Source organism: Penicillium soppii (genome assembly GCF_028829465.1).
Source record: "Penicillium soppii strain IBT 18220 chromosome Unknown utg000001l, whole genome shotgun sequence".
NCBI classification, from domain to species: Eukaryota; Fungi; Ascomycota; class Eurotiomycetes; order Eurotiales; family Aspergillaceae; genus Penicillium; species Penicillium soppii.
The window spans coordinates 3,038,360-3,059,505 of record NW_026643231.1 but is presented as its reverse complement, the minus strand read 5'-3'; the positions used below and the strand labels follow the sequence as shown (position 1 = coordinate 3,059,505).

At 48.0% G+C, this 21,146-nt stretch overlaps 8 protein-coding genes across 8 annotated transcripts; 4 read left to right on the top strand and 4 right to left on the bottom strand.

Moving 5' to 3' along the window:
* Positions 1 to 372: 372 nt before the first annotated feature.
* On the top strand, positions 373 to 1,094 carry N7529_001159 (WD40 repeat domain-containing protein; the record flags this gene model as incomplete). The annotated part of the gene is made up of 5 exons (XM_057236690.1): positions 373 to 505; positions 539 to 718; positions 768 to 842; positions 917 to 935; positions 974 to 1,094. Coding segments are annotated over 5 exons (528 nt in total), but the record flags the coding sequence as incomplete, so codon positions are not given.
* A 213-nt stretch (positions 1,095 to 1,307) lies between these two features.
* On the bottom strand, positions 1,308 to 1,815 carry N7529_001158 (uncharacterized protein; the record flags this gene model as incomplete). Its single annotated transcript, XM_057236689.1, has 2 exons — positions 1,308 to 1,475; positions 1,555 to 1,815. The coding sequence occupies 2 exons, from the start codon at positions 1,813 to 1,815 to the stop codon at positions 1,308 to 1,310; spliced, it is 429 nt and encodes a 142-aa protein (XP_057103492.1).
* Positions 1,816 to 3,544: 1,729 nt separating this feature from the next.
* N7529_001157 (uncharacterized protein) lies at positions 3,545 to 5,903 on the bottom strand (the record flags this gene model as incomplete). Its single annotated transcript, XM_057236688.1, has 4 exons — positions 3,545 to 4,586; positions 4,642 to 5,303; positions 5,363 to 5,474; positions 5,536 to 5,903. The coding sequence occupies 4 exons, from the start codon at positions 5,901 to 5,903 to the stop codon at positions 3,545 to 3,547; spliced, it is 2,184 nt and encodes a 727-aa protein (XP_057103491.1).
* Positions 5,904 to 7,484: 1,581 nt separating this feature from the next.
* Positions 7,485 to 11,288, top strand: N7529_001156 (GAF domain-containing hybrid sensor histidine kinase/response regulator; the record flags this gene model as incomplete). Its single annotated transcript, XM_057236687.1, has 3 exons — positions 7,485 to 7,783; positions 7,834 to 7,972; positions 8,028 to 11,288. 3 exons carry the CDS (start codon positions 7,485 to 7,487, stop codon positions 11,286 to 11,288), a joined length of 3,699 nt encoding a protein of 1,232 aa, XP_057103490.1.
* A 2,470-nt stretch (positions 11,289 to 13,758) lies between these two features.
* On the top strand, positions 13,759 to 14,641 carry N7529_001155 (dodecenoyl-CoA isomerase; the record flags this gene model as incomplete). Its single annotated transcript, XM_057236686.1, has 2 exons — positions 13,759 to 13,949; positions 14,002 to 14,641. 2 exons carry the CDS (start codon positions 13,759 to 13,761, stop codon positions 14,639 to 14,641), a joined length of 831 nt encoding a protein of 276 aa, XP_057103489.1.
* Positions 14,642 to 14,982: 341 nt separating this feature from the next.
* On the bottom strand, positions 14,983 to 16,321 carry cdc123 (cell proliferation protein CDC123; the record flags this gene model as incomplete). The annotated part of the gene is made up of 2 exons (XM_057236685.1): positions 14,983 to 16,141; positions 16,197 to 16,321. 2 exons carry the CDS (start codon positions 16,319 to 16,321, stop codon positions 14,983 to 14,985), a joined length of 1,284 nt encoding a protein of 427 aa, XP_057103488.1.
* A 188-nt stretch (positions 16,322 to 16,509) lies between these two features.
* On the top strand, positions 16,510 to 19,026 carry N7529_001153 (COG1/VPS51 family protein; the record flags this gene model as incomplete). The annotated part of the gene is made up of 3 exons (XM_057236684.1): positions 16,510 to 16,652; positions 16,761 to 16,930; positions 16,985 to 19,026. The coding sequence occupies 3 exons, from the start codon at positions 16,510 to 16,512 to the stop codon at positions 19,024 to 19,026; spliced, it is 2,355 nt and encodes a 784-aa protein (XP_057103487.1).
* Positions 19,027 to 19,620: 594 nt separating this feature from the next.
* N7529_001152 (Tetratricopeptide-like helical) lies at positions 19,621 to 21,081 on the bottom strand (the record flags this gene model as incomplete). Its single annotated transcript, XM_057236683.1, has 1 exon — positions 19,621 to 21,081. One exon carries the CDS (start codon positions 21,079 to 21,081, stop codon positions 19,621 to 19,623), a length of 1,461 nt encoding a protein of 486 aa, XP_057103486.1.
* Between the last annotated feature and the right edge of the window lie 65 nt (positions 21,082 to 21,146).

The window sequence follows — 21,146 nt, the reverse complement described above, 5'->3', positions numbered from 1 at the left end:
CCCCTCCTTCCTACGCCCCTTCAAACAAACAATAAACGACAGCCCCTTGTTCCTCTCAATGACCTACGACCCTCAGAAACGACTTCATGTACATCATCTTGTGTTTTTTCGTGATGCAAGACAATTGTCGCATTTGTGAATACCCCTCTTGGCCCCAAAAGTTTTTGTTTGATTTTGTTTCGCTTGTCAGCGTCTGTTGCGATTAGGATTAGGGTTTATCTATTTGAAATCAATTGTGTTATACTGGACTGAGATCTTCCTTGCTCTTACATGTACTCTGCTCTGTGTACTGATTGCGGGCCTCTTTTCTGTCAAACACATAGAAATACACGGACCACTTCAGCCATCTGATCCTTGCCCTTTGCGGCGCAGGACGGGAGTGGACTTGCACTGGTGTCGCATGATCAACCGATTAGGATTTGGAATCCGACAACTGACAGTTATATATCAGAACTAAAAGGACACCGTGGTCGAGTTACGTTAACTGTGTGGTCGCAGGATGGAAGTTGACTCGCATCAACTTCAGATGATAAAACAGTTAGGGTCTGGGATCCGAACACGGGAGATTGTATATCAGTGCTTAAGGAACATACTGATCTAGTCCAGTCAATTGCTTGGTCGCAGGATGGAAGCGGACTCGCATCATCGGCGAACGATAAAACTATCAAGATCTGGGACCTAGAGACTGAAAATTGCTCATCAACGCCGGAGGAACTCAGTGAAACGCGCGAACAACATTGTGGCTCGGTCACGTCGATTCACATCAGCTTCCGAGGATGGAACAGTCAAGATCCGGGACCTTGCAACTGAACAGTGCATACCAACGATCTCGGGACATCGTGGTATGCTATGGTCGATTGTCTGGTCCCTGGATTGAAATGAACTCACATCAAAGTCAGCGGATAGAACAGTCAAGATCTGGAACACGGCGACCGGTAATTGCATGAACACGCCTTATGATATTTCCTTCTAGACGTGACCGGCTTCAACAAGAGAATTTGGATCCTTGGCATACTGCCACTGGCTCATTCGAGCTAGAGCCCAGTGAATCCAATGCGACTTCTCCTAGTCCTTCCGTCCCCACGACCCCTTAAGCAGATAGAATATGGCCTATCAAAAGGGACTTTTCCTGTATGATCTATAAAAAGTAAGAGTATCTGTGGCTTCCCCCGAAATACCGGCCACACTCGGCAGGCTCGTGGGTTACGTCAGGAACGACCTTGGCCATCGGCTGTGCCTCAGGCCGTACCTTGGTCTTGAAGCTTTCAGAAGTTCCAAAACAACATGCATTTGATGTCTTAAGACAGCTAACTTAGACCAAAACTTTCTTCGCTATGATCCTCTGTGTCGAGATTTGACTCGGAACTAGCGATGAGCGCGTCTACCGGCCTATGTCTCGACAATCGGTGTAGATCTGGAGCTTGTGTGGCCATAATGTGAACAGGAAACTGGAACTCGCGAACCAACACTCGACACTAATACATGAACGTTAGCCATTCTTTCCCAGGCAAAGAGCACTAAAGGAAACAACTAGGGAATATCTGTATGACTCACTCTAGACATCCCGTTCTGGAATCCCAGGCGCAATACCAACTGGTAGCTGCGTTTGATATTGCACGTTTCGAAACTTGGAGAAAGCGCCAAAGGTACAGGATGCGAAGCCCACATTGCCTTCGGGACTTCGATGGTGGTACCGGCAGGCTCGTTATGAAAACATAGTTCTTGCTTCAAATTGACCACCGTTTGAACCATCCAGCAGTGACTGGCGGCCCTTACAGATCCATGAACTTGGATCTGCGTTGTCTCAATCAACATAGTTTGAAACTCTTGGAGCAAAACTTGGCAGCTCTGTTGATAAAGCTTTGTGATACTAATCCTCAGTGGGACAGGATGCCCGGACAAAATAAAGTGCCCATTTAATAGCTCCGTGTCGATCTGCCATAGAAGGGGTTCTGGAGGACCAGTGATTTCCCTATGAAAGCCAACAGATTGGCTTGCTTGATATGCATCTCTTGTGGGAATAGATCTGACTAAAGGGCAGAATAGTATCTCGCGTCTCTATTGAAAAACAGTCAACAACGTGAAAAAGAGCTACTTTGCCGTGGGTAAGGAACACTCAACTGATTTACTGCACCCTTTGGGAATGCCATTCCCTGTGATGACCACCTCTAGAAAATACTTGATTTCCGCATTCGATCCCGCGTCGCCAACTGAAGGGGGTAATGGTCTCAGTAAGTGAATGTCCTTCAACTTTCTTTGCCGGGCTGCAGGATATATTGAATTCTTTCTCTTTCCGCCAATAGTCGTCCTGTAGCACTCTGAAGTGCCTGGAAACTGAATTTGGGATAGATTAGCATCCAATACCGTATAGAGCAGAAATTCGATTTGATGACGAGATACCGTGGCTGAAAATGGAAAGATATGCCTCCCTCTGCCAGCCGTCACATCAGATCGGGGGCGCTTTTCGGACAAAATCTCTGGAGGAAAGATCCTCTGCGTCCTTTGGAAGAGCTAAAAATGTAAGTTAAACACTTTGTCGATTGAGGTAATATGTAAGCTTGTACCTGGTGAATCTCAGAGCTGCCTTGTGATCCCAGTCTAGATATTGCCGCCCCGGAGAGAGTGACGACAATAGTTGTGATGTTCACTGAGCATTTCGCATCCAGAACTATATCGCCAGATACGCAGCTTTGGTTGGTATAGAATGAATCACGTTGAGCAAGATTGATTTGCACTTCAATTGGCACACGTCCAAGGCTTAGATTGGAGAACATGGCATGGAATACAAGAACAAAAGCGAGGTCAGAGACAGTATGTAGAAAAGAAAAGACAAAAGAAGGTAAGTAAAATTTGATCTTATTGTACTACCTGCGTCGTAAGAAAGTATGGGTTTGGGTTGTGTATTTCACCCAGGGTTAGAGCTGGTACCATGCCCGAAGAAGCGCTAGAACAACGAAAAACAATATTGATAAGCCCTACACCCGTTTTTTAGTTACTAATTAGGCATGAATTGCACCGAAACGTGTTTGAGGGCCGAAGCGCCGAGAAACAGGTTGACGATGCTAACTGTGGAATCGCCGACTTAAAATAGCCGGCAAGCCAAGCATCGGAATCCGCGGATTCCGCGCGGGTTCCAGCTGGTGGGGTTTGGTGTCGGAAACTCTTCTTGTTCGCAGACCACAGTAAATATAAGATAGACCTAGGGGGCTTTTCAACGATGAGGCGAATGCGCAGGCAGGAGCCCAACACCATCAACTTCAGCGTTAGTCCTCTGTAACACAGCTTTGACTCGTAGACAAGCATTTCAACCTCTTGGATTGACAATAATTCTTCTTTGTGTCATTGCAGTAAGATATTTCCGCATTTATATCCTTCTTGTTATCGGATTCTCTTATGTTATCGTGATAATTTGCTTTCGGAAATCACAACACCTTGTGAGCATCCAAATCGAAGGGAATAACTCACTTCATATATTAATACGGCAGGCAAGGAGAAATCGGCAATTACTGGCTGAGCATCCGCCATGTTGGATGATTGATTAGTATCATGATTCAGCCAGGTTGCGAAAAGCGCGATCACAAAGCTGCCATGCGCGCTGCGAGGCCATACATTGTCCAGACATCACAAATAGCCACCGCAAAGACTTTTCCACTAGTCCCATGATTATTCTTTCTTCATCGAGCCCATGGAAGCTCCCGAAAGACAGCATCAGCAGTAGTATTGTTGTCGTCTGCATGAAGTGATGCAGGACACACCACCAGGGCCCAACTTCGTACAGCTGCTTCACGTCCGGCTCATCTGGGAGAAGGCCAAGTATGCATTTAGCAGATTCAAGACATAGCACGGCCATCTCGTGGCTGAAGTCTGTCTTATCTACAGGGCCTGTTTGATTCGCTTCGTGGCGGTAGAGACATGATCTGCCGAGTATAATCCGGGCACTGTGGTATTGGAACGCCAGTGACAATCTGCAGCGAAGCCAGGCAGAGTGCTCGGTTTGCTCTTGAGCAAAATCAAATTCTGGTGGAAGATTCAAGCGCCATATCTCAAGCTTGGTTCTCAGATCACCAACCCGCTGCTCGAGTTCCTTCTCCAAAGCCATGTTATCACTTGAATATAACTCTCTGACAATTTCTTGCGCGATGACCGTGAGATCGCAGCGATAAAGATAGTAAAGCCCGGAATTGATCTGCAGGCTTTTGAGCCATAGTTTGTCCTGTACTGCAGAGTGATATTGACCGTCCTCGCCATTCAGTGGATGTAGTGGCGTATAAATAATTCGCGAACTCGTCATGACATTATTGATCCGCTCGTCTCGGATTGTTGAGTCGTGGAGGACCTCGGCGGCTTCCGGGACTCGTAGTTGATCGTCTTCAAATGGGAGTGGTAACGGTGTTGTGTATGACCGGTCCACAAGGCAGGTAGCCCGTCCTGTCATGATACCTAGCGTGTGCTCGATTGTATATAGACACCACCAGAGACGGTAGCGGGCTTCCTTGGAGACACTTGATATTGTTTCGGAGGTATTTTTTAAATTGAGGCCGAGGGCGACTGCGGACCGCATTGCCAAAGCCAGTGTTCGCCACGCTCTGTGCGAATAAGTTAGTGGCTGACTGGTTCGTAGGATTGGACTGCTGGACTCACCGATTTATTTGGTGTGATGAAAGGAGATAAAACGCAGTCAAGCCTTCTACCTGGACCTGCTGGAGATCTGCGTGGTCAAATAGCGCATCACTGTTCAAGCTGAGGACTCTCGCCCGAGTCAAATATATAAGGTGGTCGTCGTGATCTCCACGCCAAGGTGCATCAACGACATGGGCATAGTAGGCCCCAATAGCAAAGACGAGGTTGAGAATAGCGAGCCACTTATCACACGGTCGAGACCCAGTATCGAAAAAGGTTCGATATTGGGCTCTCAGTAAAGTTCGGTTGAGAATGGGAAATGAAGAATGGACCGTGTTTAGGTAAGTTTCGAAAAGTTGATCGGCTAGATGCCGTGGGGGCATAGTATATGCCTCGACCGGACACGATGGAAGAATTGTTAGGTCATCGAGATGGAAATTTACCGCATGGAAGGGCACCTTGTTCTCTTCTTTCTGGCTGCCCTCGAAATGAGAGCGTTGCTCATGGTCTCTTTCGAGATCTTGGATCCAGTGTATTGGTGAACACTTTCCCACAAACCCAGTTGCTCTTGAGCCCTCACATCGATTAAAATCCTCTTCTATGTGATCGGTCACCCCGAAGGGCGGGATGGGTGATTGTGAGGATGATGCATCCCCTGAAGACTGATCTTTCTTCGAGTTATACTTGTGGAGAACGTCAGCTATATCGCCCTTGAATGACCCTAGACAAAAGAGAAACAAACCTTTTCTAACAACCTGCGGATTTTGTCCGCGGCCGAATCTGCAACCGTACCCCCCAAAGTCTCCAAAAAGATTTCATAATCTTGCGTTTTCTTAGCAAGCTCTTCAAGTTGCCTATCGATGCCACCTAGCCTTGAGCTTGAATCTCTATGCAAAAAGATGTTCCTAAACCCACCTTGTTTTTCTCTCCTTCCATCCTGCAGGATAATCGCAGCTGACACCCAACTCGGAGCATTTCCGACATATCGGGGTCTCGCCGCTGCATTTTATCTTACGCTGTCGACAAGAGTGGCATGCGCGGGGAACCCGTCGAAGGGAGCGGATGACACGGGACTGCTGACGCGGGATCTCGACCCTGGCATTTGGAAACACGATTGTTGCTGTCGGTGGCACAGTAGGATTGACATTGATCGCCATCTGCGGTAGCGCAGCGTTGGGGATCGCAGATCCCGTCGTCACAGTGCTGCCGCCTGCGGCCCACTCTGGAATCTCAGTCGACGCAAGACAGTCGCTTGTCGGGAGTGGTTGTTGTTCCCAGGCCATGTTTGCTTTGCGATATCCACGAGATTTTGGAGGTTGATGGCCTCCTGGGTATCAAGGGTAGGTTGTGAGTTCTGCGGCAGAGGCCCGTCTAGATTGTGTGGGCGACCCAAAGATTTGACATGGGGCTGTATGGTTAACTATAGTGACCAACTGGAAAATACTTTTGATTGGCTGGTGAGAAAAATCAGACTTTTTCCGGCAGAGTCTGTTCACTCGCAATAATATCAAGCCCTAATTGCCTACTGCCTACTCCGTACATAACATGACTATGTAGTTGGTATAATATTATCAACATATGAATGTTTGAATGCATATTTTCGATAATACCTTGATAACCCTCGTAGTGTTTTTCCTTCTTATTTATTTCCAAATCTCACAAGATCCAGACCTCGGGATGAAGGCGGAGGATATGGCAGTGGAACAAGAACCAATGATACATGTGTTGTCGCATGTGTCGCTAAAAACTGCTGTAGGGACATCCCTTTAATTAAACTTTTCGCTGTCAGTAACTCACTAGCTGTCGATAATTTTATTATTTAGTCTTAGATGTCTTTAAAGTTATCAATTTCTTCTTGGCCTATATTTTATCATTACTCGCTCGTATCAGAGCATCAAGCTTAGAGCCACAATACATATATCACCAGCAAAAAGTGCCTTTTTGAGGTCTGTCTTTCTGCTCGAATTAATAAAATAAAAAATAAAAAATATCAATAATAATGCTAAAGAAAATAGATGGGTATCAGATTAATAAAATATTCATTTTTGACTGATTTCATTGTATGGCTGTTGAGTGGTTAACTGATCAAAATCTAAATGTGACACCTGGCAGTGAATCTCGATTAGATAATTTGTAGCCCCATAGTTAACCCTTGGCCAGAATCTTTAGCAAACTGTTGGAAATTGGCAGCTCCATACCAAAAATCCTGACGGATATAATTGTTCCATATCTAACTCTAGATTTAAGATAATAATTCATATCAAAAAGATTAAGAAATGTTTTTTATCTCAATTTATGGAGGAGGCAAAAGAGCCTAAAATCGGCGCTTTGTTGCTGGTGATCGTGTGGGTGGAAAGATTTAACAGTCCAGAGTGGAAGAACACCGCAGCATACAGTTGCAAATCCAGTGCATATCATATGTACGTGGTACCCAATTCAGCGAGAATGAGGAACGAACCAATCATAATGTTAGTCGCAAGGGGCAAGCTGATCTGGACTGGGTAGTCAACCCACCAATCAAATGGTTTATGGAAAAATTCCTTCAGCAAAAGATGTCCTAAATAGCTTATTTTGCCAAAGATGGGGAAGTCAACTATATCAAAATCGTTGATCCAATGGAAGATAATGACAAGTACTACATATTGTACTATTGTACGTGATTTAGGGTTAATTTTGCGATCGACACCACATGTGAACGGTGTGCAATTTGGACATTTCCATGAAACAAAACTTGAATTATGATGTAATGTGGCTGATACCTCGATCTGCTCGCTAACTAGTTAGCGCCAAGGTTGTCTGGTGCTGTTTGCCAACCGTCTTTAAACATTGCTCACTCCGAGCCCACCCCCTACATAATCTACACAATGGATAATTCACATAACGACATCCTTCGTGCCTACGAAGCAGACCGTCAATCTCGTGAAGTCTATCGTTACTTTCAGCCCGCAAATCCAGCCGCACTTAACACGACGTGGCCTTCATTTGGGGATCATCATTCTTCGGTGGATTTTACCAGTGCTTCAGCTTCGGTTGCCTCCTACGATTCAAATTTAGAAACACCCATTACAATTAATGCGACCGCTCAAATCAGTCCGAATACGACGTTGACTTCTTTCGCACAGCTGGCTGCTCTACGTTTGAATGCACAACGTGCTTTCATCACGTACTACTTTTCCTTTCCTTAGAGCCTGCAAATAGAGTTGACATTTTCAGTATATTGAATCATGACTCCCAGTTCGTATTGGCTGAAGCAACAAAAACTACCAAGATCAGTAACTCTGAAGTTTCGGCAGAGGGGGATGGACTTTTCGTCGGAACATCTACACTAACAAACTCTTGGAATATATGCCATGTATGTTTAGTTTATGTTTGAATCGTCGCCAGGCTAATTTGGTTCACTTCATCAGGAAACAGTTGCGATCGGTGCAGACCCGCAGGATAAAAACGATCCATTTTTCGTTGTCAACGACCTTGAAAAAGAGGACCGTTTCAAATATTTGCCCTTTGTGACAGGAGAGCCGCATTCTCGTTTCTATGCCGGAACGCCCCTGACAAGCGACAGTGGTATTAATCTAGGATGTCTCTTTGTTTTGGATTCTGAACCCCGCGAGGGGCTATCTGTCGATGAGAAAGATGCATTAACAACAGTGGCAGCGCTAGTCATGGATTATCTGCAGGTCAGTCGACAAGCTACAGAAGGGCGACGCGCTTCAAGGCTTTCGCACGGTCTCCATCTTTTCGTCGATGGCAACTCGAGCTTCGCCGATAATGCCCCAAAGTCATATCGGTCAGGTAGCTCCGATAGTTCACGTTCTGGGTCCCCGCCTACCTTTGGGAGCAGTCGTTCCATGAGTCCCATGAGTCATCAAGACACCGAGCAAGACCCTTATTCTACATGGGCTGCAATCAGTGACGCACCCCTAGGGTATGACGAAACGCGACCTTCTAGCGCACATTCTAACGACCGATCGGAGATAGGTGTTCCTGGGAGTCCCACAAGATCATTACCTAGCTTGCGACAGAGTGACCGCAGCTCGTCAGAATCATCCACGAGCAGCAAGCACTGGCTTTTTCAACGAGCCGCGAATCTTTTGCGGCAAAGCCTGGACTTGGATGGTGCTGGTGGTGTGATGTTCATGGGAACCAGTGAGGACTCGTCGGAAAATTTCAAAGATAGCCAACGCGGGTTTGACGAGTTCAAAAATCGGGCACCGGTCCTTGCGCTTTCTACCAGAGATGATCCTCTATCAAGCCAGATAGTCTCTCCAGAGACAAATCCAGCTGTTGATCTTGACCATGGCTTCTTGAATCGGTTGACACGCCGTTACCCTAAGGGCAGACTTTGGTCATTCCGCCATGATGGAACTCTATCCACTTCCGACGAAGAGATATCCCTAGATGGATCACAAAAGCAGAGCAGGAGGTTTAAAACCTCCGAGACAGCAAGCTTGAATGCCTATTTTCCTGATGCATGTCAGGTAGCATTCGTCCCACTATGGAACGGCACGGACTCGCAATGGTTTGCGGGATGTTTCTGCTGGACTCCTCATCCGACACGAGTGTTTAGTCGAGCCGTTGATCTAAGCTCAATTTTCGCCTTCGCTTCATCCATCATGACTGAGTATAGCCGTGTTGAATCTGTGATCGCGGACCGCCAAAAGGGAGATTTCATCAGTAGCATTTCCCATGAACTGCGCAGTCCCTTGCATGGTGTTCTAGCCGCCGCTGAGTTTTTGGCAGACACCAGTTTGGATAATTTCCAAAGCTCCGTTCTCGAGACGATAAACTCTTGTGGTCGTACTCTTCTGGATACCATGAATCAGGTCCTAGATTTCAGCAAAATCATGTCGTTGGAGAGATCGAAGAGGAGATTCAAAAAGGGCAAGGATCCTTGGAAAGCAAAGCCCACTGACGACGCCCCGCGACTTGACACGCTCGTTCCAGCAGATGTGGCCACCTTGATCGAGGATGTTGTCGATAGCGTGGCTCTGGGGCACGTCCATATGCGAAGATCGACACCCTCGACTGACCGTCCCGTCATCGTTTCACAAAGATCTGTCTCAAATCCACAAACAGATGACGAAGACACTGTTTCCAGCTCAGAGGTCGAGTTGGTCGTCGACATTGCTGACAACGACTGGATGTACCAAGTTCAGCCGGGCTCCTTGAGGCGGTTGATTATGAATCTTTTAGGAAACTCTTTAAAGTACACCGAGAAGGGTCTGATTTCCGTTAGTCTGAAAGCCACTGAAATGTCTAAAGGCCGTCCTCGCCGCCAGGGCCTGCAGGATATGGTGACATTAACCGTGTCAGATACGGGCAAGGGTATCTCAAGCGAATACCTCCAGAAGCGCCTATACACCCCATTCGCACAAGAGAATTCGCTATCAGTCGGCACTGGACTCGGGTTGTCCATTGTCCGCGGTATTGTGAGGGCGCTCCACGGAAAGATTAGCATTCAAAGCATAGTTGGAGAAGGGACTACAGTTAGGATATTGCTTCCTTTCGAGCGTCCTGTTGGAGGGGAAATTCTCAGTGCAATACCCCAAGCGAAAGACTCTGAAAAGGAACAACCCATGCTGTCTTCCAAGCTGGACCGAAAGGATCTCAAGGGGAAACGCGCGGCCATTTGGGGGATTGATTACGCCCGTCTGGAAACGTATCCGTTCTGGTCCTCCATCTCTCGCTATATCACAGATTGGTACGGCTTGCAGCTTGTGTCTTGTTTCGACAAGGATATAGATATTCTATTTGCAAGCGAGAAAACCCTTTCTACAAGCAAGGTGCAAGGCTTCCCTGCGTCATTGCCAGGCTTGCTCATCTTTTGCAACGAGTCGAGCAGCCAAGGCGACCCCCACGTCCGGTGGTCGCATCTTTCTGACTCCGTGGCAATTATTCGAGGATCCTGCGGGCCACAAAAGCTTGCAAGAGGCATCTTGGGTTGTCTTGGTTTGAGACAAGCATCTACGTCAAAATCAAAAAGACTTCAACCAGACTTCGTTGTCCCGGAACGACCTAAGCTTACAGAACCAGCCCTGAAATTCAAGGATGCCTTGGCAGCAAAACCGCGAGGGTTATCAGAAGAATATTTCAATCCCATGTCAATCCCGAAAGCAAGCAATAAGGAGGGCAGGAAGCGTAGTGTTTCTGTGCTAAGTCCCAAGACAGCGGATCTCTCTACCCCTTCATCGAGTGGCACATGGTCCCACATCTCTTTGCCTTCGTCTGCTTCCTCCACTACCCCGGCCATTGTTGACACACCAACATCGCAAGAAAGACCTCGAATCTTAGTAGTTGACGACAACTTAATCAACCTCAAGCTATTAGCCACCTACCTCAAAAAACGAAACGTCCCCGTCTTGGACACAGCAGAGGACGGCCAAACAGCCGTCACTCTGGTTGAGAGAATGTCAGGTGGCTACGACATCATTTTCATGGACATGTCGATGCCCGTAATGGACGGATTTGAAGCAACGCGCGCCATCCGAGCTATTGAACAGGGACGGGGAGGAAGCGAGCGATCACACATTATCGCTTTCACTGGACTCACCAGCCCAACTCATGAGTCCAAGGCGATGGACGCGGGTGCCAGCATGTTCCTTACGAAGCCTGTTTCGTTCAAGGAAGTGTCGCGCATCCTCGGCGAATGGGAACACGGAATAATTTGAATAATAAGCGCCGGCGAGCATCTTGACTTTATACTGGAAGCAAAGCGGATCCAGGGGATTCATTAGTTATTTGTCCCTTCTGCGCAATATCACGATCACACTATATTAACATACCCGCATGCCGGCCGTAATGGAAGCGGGTCAGACGGCGGAGTCGAGATGTCTGCATCATTTGGACAGTCCTCGCGCTTTGGATCTATCTCCCGCTGCGGCCAATCTACCCCTGTCTAGTCTCAGGAGTTCATGGACTAAGAGAATTATTCATAAGCAGGATATTCTCCTCTTGCTTAAGAGTATCGATCTCGATTCCTATCTTCTTTCCCTTCTGCGGCAAGAGTCTGTTTTGCGAATCTGAAACCAGCCAAGTTCATTCGTGTTGTTATCGCGCTCATCAGAGAGGTCGATCCTACGAGTTCCCGCAGGTCGATGGGACAGGGTAATCGAACAACACACGACAGTTTTTCTGCAGTTCTGTGGTGATTGCCTCAGCACATGTTCCCATTGGGTGACCTCCTAGGGTTGAGTCTCTTCCAGATTGATACCTGTCGAAGCGATATAGCGCGCAGTTGCGTGGCGCCGGCCTCACCCATGCACGACGATAACTTCAATAACATTGATTCCAACTCCCGTGGAAGATCGCTACTGACTCGCTTTGCAGAAGACACGCGCATTGTCAGCGCAGAATGACGTGAATGCTCCGGAGATATATACATCTCGAGGACATTTCGTAGGATACTATGTACACTCGAATTTGAGCTCCATATCATATTGGGGTGGCATTTGCTAACCCACGTTTTGATTATTTGATTTTATGCCACTAGTCTTGTGTGATCTATGTGGAAACTTGGCTTCATCCACTTTAGTCAGGAGCTAAGTGCACGTTCAATGTTTCTTGTCCATCGAGGTGTTATAAGGGGAAAGCCAGTACCCACCAGCTCCATATCAGGCAAAGAAGCAATCCAGAAGTAATTAAGTGAGAAGCGAGAGGTAGGGAAGAGCAAAAGCAGAGTGAGGCTTTCGATTTGTGAAAGGGGCCTTGGATTGAGATTTAGGATCCTGCGCGAGGGGTCGATTGTCTGAATTTTGACCCCAATGAGTGAGAGGCCTTGTCTCTGTTAAATCCAGCACCTGAAGCCGAAAATCTCGTATCAGTTGGAATACGCCCAGGCCCCTATAGTGGGCGGGGTTTCGTGATGTTGCGATATTTGACATATATGCCCGGAACGAGTTAGAACTATTCCGAATTTGACTGAACATCTGTCGGTTCGAATGGCTGGTGTCTTGACCCCTCGAGATCAATTCTGTGTCAATCATTAAAACGGCTCAACGAGGATGACATTGCTCAACTTCTGACCGTACCGTTCGCACTCTAACGCCTTTTTCCCCGGCTTCTGTGCTCGCGCTCTGTTTATGACAATGTTCGATGTGGCTCTGAAGCCCTAGCATGTGTCTTGCGTCTTGGACGTCGAATTACAGTCTGAGCAGTTCCACTTTGCCCAATTTGAGGGCGTGGATAGGTGTTTCGACGACCAGATCTTTCGTTGAGGTGTGTTTTCTACTCTGACTGTACGCTCTTGATGGCCTGAATGCGTTCGCAGTCGTCGATAGACATTGCCATGTTCTTCTTGCCTGGGGGAAGATCCTTATTCTCGCTGATGCCCTGGTAGGCATTATCGAGCTTTGCGTCGCGAAAGTGATATTCTGCGCCTTTAGGCCCGTATACTTAACGCAAAACCGAACACTTACATCGATCCCTAGATCCTGCGGCTAATCTCTGACCTGAGTCATCACACTATCGTTGGCGGTAGATTGCCAGCGTTTCTCGCCTTTTGGAACATGTCAGAAAGCTTTGTCATCACAAAATAAATTGGATGTATGCTCCGTCAAGGATGCGTTTTGTTCTGGCTTCTCGAGCCGGTCGTTGGCCAGGGTTGAAGTTAAGGGTATCTGCATATGGGTGACTGGTGGCTTGATCTATGGCCTTCTAAACCCCAGTAAATGGGTAAAGGAGGAAGTAAAGGAATAAGTGAATGAAATTTATGATGAGAAAAAGTAAGTTGAAACTAAGTCAGAAGAAATAGACAACGGGGATATAGATAAATATTGAAGCAGATGTAGATAGCGCTCAAGATAAACACCAGGTGAACAGATCTCGACTCCACCTGCAGCAGAATATCGAAGAGATAATATACACTCACTCACTCACTTCACTATTGATGTAGAAGACAAAATAATAAATGTAAAACGAACAGATTCAACCCTGAGAGTTCAGGCCACAGATTTGTCCTGTTTGTCCTGTTTGTCTTGTTCGTCGGTGAAAGGCTGCCTCGGTGCCTCGGCTCCCCGCATAACAGTTAGATGCCTCTCGATTTTATGTATGCATTAGATCCACTAATAAATTACTTCATTCCTCAATAATATACTCAATTTTTTTACCTCCATTCATTGATACAACCATTACCATTTCAAAATGTCAAACGAGCAACTCGTCACAGTTAGCTACCAAGATCGCGTAGCGATCGTGACCCTCAACCGCCCAGACAAGCTAAATGCTCTCAACCAAGACCTATACTACCTTCTCGCCGAGCGCCTACGTGAAATCGACCAGCGTAAAGAAATCTTCATTACCGTCCTAACAGGCACAGGCCGATTCTTCTCTGCGTGAGCTACCACATGCCCACAAAAAGACCCAACCCATCTAACCTACAAGCAGTGGTGCCGACGTAACTAGCACCCGACCTGGCAGCGGCGATCTGAGCACCAACGTCCGCCGCGAACTAGTCAAAGGCTTCGTCGCGAACAATGTCGACGTGACCCGCACATTCTACAATCACTCCAAGATCCTCGTGGTCGCCCTGAACGGTCCCGCCGTTGGCCTCTCCGCCGCCCTAGTCGCGCACGCAGACTTCATCTACGCCGCCCCGCACACATTCATCCTGACACCATTTTCCTCGCTGGGCCTCGTAGCCGAAGGCGGCGCGAGTCGCGCATTCGTCGAACGGCTTGGTATCGCCAAGGCGAACGAGGCGCTCATCATGAGCAAGCGGATTACCTGTGACGAGCTCGTTGCAGCTGGCTTCGTGAATAAGGTTATTGCTGCGCCTTCTGGCAACAAGGAGGACTCGGATGGATTCCTGAAGAAGGTGCTGGAGGAGGTGGAGGATCGTCTTGGCACACATTTGAACCAGTCTAGTCTGCTGGGGATTAAGGAGCTGGTGCGCCGGCCTGAGCGGGAGCTTTTGGATCGCCAGAATGGGTATGAGGCTTTTGCGGGGCTGGAGCGCTTCATGGCCGGGTATCCACAGGAGGAGTTTAGGAAGTTGGCCTCTGGTGAGAAGAAGCATAAACTTTAGAATGGGTATGGGTAGGTAGATGGGGTTGTTTATAATTTCGAGGGTTTGAGGCTGTTGATATATATGTACATGGTAATCTTGTACCACCCGAAACCCACCTATGTGGCTATGTAGCTACTTAAGCATGGCATAAATTCCAATCTAGGGCATCCAATTTCGGGCAACCATTACCGTTTAGATTGAAGGCAAATATAAAACATTGCTTACCTAGGTATCCAATTGATACTGCGCGGGCTGCTCTATCTCAACAATCCACGATGCAATTCCATACATAAATTCATGCTCAAGCCGAACGCCACAGACCAAACATGCTTTTATAGTTTCTCATGTCCGATATAGTCTTACTCGGAGTCACTGCTGTTGTCCTTATCCTCCTGCTCCTGCTTTTTCAAAATTTCATGCCATTGGCCCATGAACTCACTCATGCCGCCAGGTCCCTGAAGCGAAGCATCCACCAACTCCCTCGGCACCTTATGAGCCGAGTACTGCGTTGAGCTGAAGGCATACGCTTCGGGGTCATCCTTCTTGATCAGACGGAATTCCGGAAGGAAGGGGGCCTGGCCATCGTCACCCTCGGCCCCCTCGTCCTCCGCGTCCGACTCAGAAGAAATTGAGGAATCATCTTTACCATCAAGCTCTTCCGCCGTGCCGGAACTGATAATCTTCCCATCGTGCAACGAGATCCTGACGAATTCCTCCGATCCATCATCTTCCTCTTGCACTCCAATCGGATCCTTCTTTTGCAAAATTTCCAACCAACTGTAAAGCAGCGGGTCTGTGCGTTGAGCCCACGGGTTAATATCAATCAGCCAGACACGCGTGTGCGGTTGAGGAATATATACGTCGAAGACAAAGTTGGACTCCGGGAATGTGTCTTTAAGCTTATCATCAAAGAACGACTGGATGCGAGAGCGGAGCATATCGCGCATAGAGAAGAGGAAATCGAAGTGATTCTGATCGCGCTGGGTCATGCACAGCAGAACACGATTTCGTACAAAGCAGCGAAACTCAAGTGAAGGGTTGAAGTTGACATACTTGCGGAGGACAAGAGAGTACGGGACCTCCGGCAGCGGCGAGTCGACATCGGATGGAGCGGAATCGCCATCAAAAGTATCCGGTACACAGTCGTCAAAGGGATGGTCAAGGTCGTGGGTGATGAAATCACTGCTCTTGAGGAGGAGGTAAATATCATTCGGAGTGCGGCATTGGGTGTCGTTTGTGGCGTTCATGAAGGTTGCATCTTTGGGAGCACTCCAGTTCAGCTTTGGGGTGACGATGCCCCCGAATTCAGCGATTGTGTCCTTGATTTTGGTGTGGATTTCCTGCCATTCTGTGGATGGGTCGGGTTCCTCATCGCCTGAATCGGAGAATTCGTCCAGATGGTCTTCGTCGGTTGGGGCAACGGTTTCGGGGGGAAGGACGATTCCATCGGAGCGAAGATATTCGACAAATGGTGCGGTCAATGGAATCACGCGAGATTTGGGAGCCAGTGTGCGGTATCTGGATCTCCGTTAGCATTAATGAAATTGGTGTTGAGTCATCTATAAGAGCATACCTCCGATGCCAATCATGATAGGAGCAATGCAAGATGTGCGAGTATGTAGTGGGTGGGAAAGGAAGGCGATCAGGCAGGTCGTTTGAAGGGGCTGCGGAAGCAGCTTCAGGATCCATCAGTGGCATATTTGAATATCTTTGTCTAGCAGAAGTTGAACGGCGAATGTTCCCCTCGGTGGGGACATTTTTTGCGCCGATAAGATAAGATTTACTGAGTAAGCATTTCAGGCGCTGAGGCACCGATGCATTCTAAGCCGCGTCGCATTGACTACTTGTTCTCTATATCAATTCAACACATTGCATATCCCGCCAGCATGGCCCCCGAGGCGCCTGATCCTCAGAGCCTGAAGTCATGGCACGATGCATTTCAATACCCTATTCCCACAGTCCGACGTGTGGAACAGGAGCTCCGTCGGGATATTTCCAGCAATAAGGAGAAGCTCCGAGCTCTCGTGGGGTAAGTGATCAATTGCGTGATGGAATGAGACTCAGGGAAGATGATCAAAGAGTCTCAAAAGACCCAAAAGAAAGGACTGGCAATGGCTAATCTGAATGTGTTACGTAGGACGAGATATCGCGACCTGGTCGGAACTGCGGAGACGATTGTGGCTATGAATCGTGATATTCAAGATGTGGAAACCGTTCTAGCCGATATTGGGCGCCGATGCAACCCTCGGCTAGTGGAAAGGAAGCATGTTCATGCTCGGCAAATAAAGAGCGGGGACGCAGAGAAAGGTAGGACGCTACTATGAGACCAGTGATTCAGACTTCATCTAATCATAAGACCAGACTCAGAGAAGCACGCTTTTGGCGCCCAGCTCGCCCTTCTCCACCGCTGCACAACATCTATCAGCCGACTTCTGCGACGGCGCGCCTCTCTTCTTTTGATCGCTAAGATTCTCGTTGTCGCCCGGTTATTGCATAACACATTATCGCAGCATGCATCTCTCCCTCCATTCCTTGACGATCTTCGCAACCAGCTGGCGTCTCTCCGGGAAACGGTCCGAAAACGTATTGATAAGCGCCTTGCATCTCACAGCGCAACGGACGAGAGCATCATCGAGTCATTGGCCGCTTATTGCCTCGCAACCAGCTCTTCCTCCGATGATGCCATCCATCATTTCCACCAAGTGCGCTTGGATGTTATCACTAGCCAGTTAGATTTGTCTCGCCACAACATCCCCAAAGTTCTTCAGCTGTTTGTCCGGTCACTTCAGGTCTCCAAGGTCTTGCGGTCCCGTCAGTTCGCCGATGTGCTCTCAAGGCTAAAGGCCCGACCTCTACTTGCGGACCCCGAGATTCGAAGCCTAGAGGGGTTAGATGTCGAAGTTTTTGGGCGTTGGGTAGCTCCGGACGTTAACAATTTTACCCCGTGGATTAAGCTTAGTGAACTCAGCAGAATCGAGGGCGTGGAATTGATGAAAGAATGGTCTCTTCAAGCTTTCGAGAAGTTCTCTGACGGTTGCCAAAAGAGCCTGGCTACTAGCACCGATTTCTCCGAGCTTCTTTCACTTCGCTCGCAAACTGTTGAGCTGTGGCTCTCATCTTGGGGCTCGACTATCATCCATGGCTCGGTGGACGTACTGGAAAGACTTCGAAGGACCTTCAACGATCAACTTGCACGCATTCTTCACGTGCAAGCGCAAAGCCTAAGTGAGGTTGGAAGCAAAGCCACCTCTGTAGTATCAGGCTGGGAGAATGCGGAGCATACTTCTGTCGGATCTTTGTGGGATGCTGATCTCATTACTGCAGACTATTCAAATGGCGCACATTTATTCAAACAGACCGTGGCCGACAGGCTTCTCGGCCGTGACGGGGATGTTTCCCTTGTCTTGGCTAAGTACCAAGCATGGATGACTTCTATCCAAGAGCTCAGCGAATCAATTGACTCACTGCGTCGCATGCGATGGACTGACGTGCTCATTGGGGGTGAAGATGAGGATGATGACATTGATGTTACCCCTCGACTCAACGAGAATGATCCCCGGCACTTGTCCGATACACTCCACTCCGCCGTTCAAGAGTCTTTCGCCACTCTACAGAAATCATTCAGCGATGCCTTCAAATCATTCAACCTTTCACATACAAGCGAGAAGGCTACTTTCCTGCTGAGACTAATCCGACTTATTCGGCGGGATATCCCCACCACATTCATTCCCGGAGAATTTGTTTTCTCAAACGATGTTGTCCCAGAGTTGCAGGCATTACTTGCAACAGAGGTTGTCGCTAAAGCGGGCGTCTTGAAGTTGATTCCATCACCAAAGAGCCACCCTCAGACTGGCAAAATCAAGACCGTGCCCGGACGCTCGCTCTGGGAAGGCGAACCGGCCATCCCAATCCAACCCTCAACTTCAAGCTTCAAGTTCCTGCGCCGTCTCACCTCCACCATGGATACTTGTGGGTTGGACCTTTGGGATCCATCCACAATCCAAGCATTGAAGCAAGAATTGAAAAAGCATATTGAAACCTCCATCACCTCTGCATTGGCAGATCTGGACGACGCAAATACCCCAGACAAGACCGATATCAAGGACAAGCAGCCCGCCACAAACGGTGACAGTGAGAAGGAAAACAAGCCCGCGGAGAACGAAGAGACTACAACCGATATCCCAGATCAAGCCGAGGGTCTGCGCGATTGGAAGATCCAGGTTTTGTTCGATTCTCTGTACTTATCTGAGATGCTCGGAGAGCGAAATCAGCTGGCTGATGTCGTTGACCGTGCGCAGAAGAGCGCTGGATCGAGTGCTGAAACCATTAAGACCATCAAGAAGCTTGCAGGCGAGTACTGGACTCGCACGGAGCTGCTTTTTGGTCTGTTGGCGGGACAGTGAGTGTGTTTTACAAATCTATTTACCCAATCTATATATATACTTTACCATTTATAGAACAATATTACGGCTGGCTTTTGGATTTGTCAAGGCAATCTAAAGATTCAGACTCATTCCAAGGTTGTATATCCACACCTGAGATTTTAAAATCCCTTTCGTATTCTCTATGGCATAAGAACACGAAGAAATATAACGATATTCATACAATATTTATACAATATTCGTACATTCTTCTCACACTAATCTCGAATCGCTATTTAAATTGAATAACAGCTGACAGCTAATTTGCTTGCATCATCCTCACATCACCGCACCCCCTTTCAGACAAGATTTTCCAGATTTTCCACATTTTTTTTGTTGTTTGTTGTGTGTTTTTGAATGTTTCAACCTTACAGGCTGCTGTCCGCGACCACTTCGACTCGGATGAGAGTTTCCTGGATCTCTTCATCCGCGAGCATGATAGCCCGGTGAGCCCTACGAGCGGATGCGCTTACCTTGTGGGGGCAGTCGACAGCACAGTATGCTGAATGCGCTGAAGGGCCCAGTCGCATCGCACGGTTTCGAGATTTTCCACCAGAGACACGATTTTGTCCCGAATTAGCGTGAGCTCTTCCACCTGGGCAATGGAGTGGTTGTTGTTGAACTCCTGTCTCCATTTAACTCGCGCAGGTGACCCAACACGCCATCCAGAGCCATAATCAGGTTAAATAAATCCGTGAATATCACTTTGCGCATGATGAGCTTTTGCTGGATTGGCCAAAACGCCACAACCCCGGAGGCAAATACCCTGTTGCATACCTCAACGAGCTGTACGGTATATTGGCCCGCAGGTGTTTGCAGGTATCGTCGGTTGATGGGATAGGCCTTCATTACCTTTCGCCAACGCTTCTGGACGTCGACAATGACATTCAGCTCGCTCTCAGTGTATTCTTCACCTTGCTGGGCCTCTCCTGGGCGCGTGGGGTCCGGGGTTGAAGCAAGGTTAGCAAGAGTCACGATTTCACTCAGCGTGGAAAACATTGCCTTGCCGTCTATGAAGGGACGCAGGGGCCGGGGAGTGACCTCATCGTTGAGCGTAATAACACACAACCCATCTTTGTCGTTGTAAGGTTCGTATGCGCGGATGCAACTCAGCCGGAACTTGTCTTTGTCATATAAATCAAGTGACATTCCCTGGGACATGTTGGACCGCAGTGTACTGTGAGTGAGGGTCCGCATATCCCTGTATTCGGAAGCCTGATTTGGCCAAGTATCCGTATTCAAGATGATGGTCGAGAGAAGCTCAGTGGAGCGGCGCTTGTTTATAACAATCATCGCTCCAGCACTGCGGTAGGCACGTCCGAATCCCTGGAATCGGAGTATACCGTTATCCAGATAAACGTTGATCTGTTGAAGAAGAGTAGAGAAAATGGCGTTGATGATGTTGAGGGCGCTCATGTGAGTTCTGATCTCTTTTGATGTCAACTGGCTCTTTGCATGAGATTGCATAATTCTCGGAAGATGAAGCATGGCCCAGGACCAGGGCAACACGATGGCCTTATGTGGGCTAGCAACGCACAGTACATATGTCACCGCAAACTCGAACACCGAAATAAAGGCGTGGAACAATCCAAAGGAAGACTTTTCGGCTTGGTTGAGGCATCCGGCGAAATCCCGAACACCATTGTAAAAGTCACTCGTGCTGCGCCGTTCAACTCCCAACCGAATCCTTCTGGCAGCATTTAGAACTGCTTGTGGCCTTGAAAAGGGGTCATTCGTGATCGTGTGCTTAATCTTTAGAAGAAGTGCTCGCTCGAAACGTGCCGCGGGGCCAGGACCGAGGGCTTGGGCCTCCATAATCATCATCATGAAAGAGCTCACGCCGCCATCTGAGAGTTCTCTCCATTCTCTAGCCATTTGATAGAAGAATAGTCCTTCCAGGCACTGTGCGGTTCCACAATAATCACCATTGCCTTGCAAATGCGAGTTCAAAAGTGCAACTGCATCAGGTGACTGCTCCAGCGAAGAAAATAGTACTAGCTCGTCTTGGATTTGTGAAAGCCACCTTCTCCCTACCATAGTATTAGACAGAAAATTCGAAAGAAGATTCAACGTTTGGGTAGAAACTTACTTCGCCCCAAAAA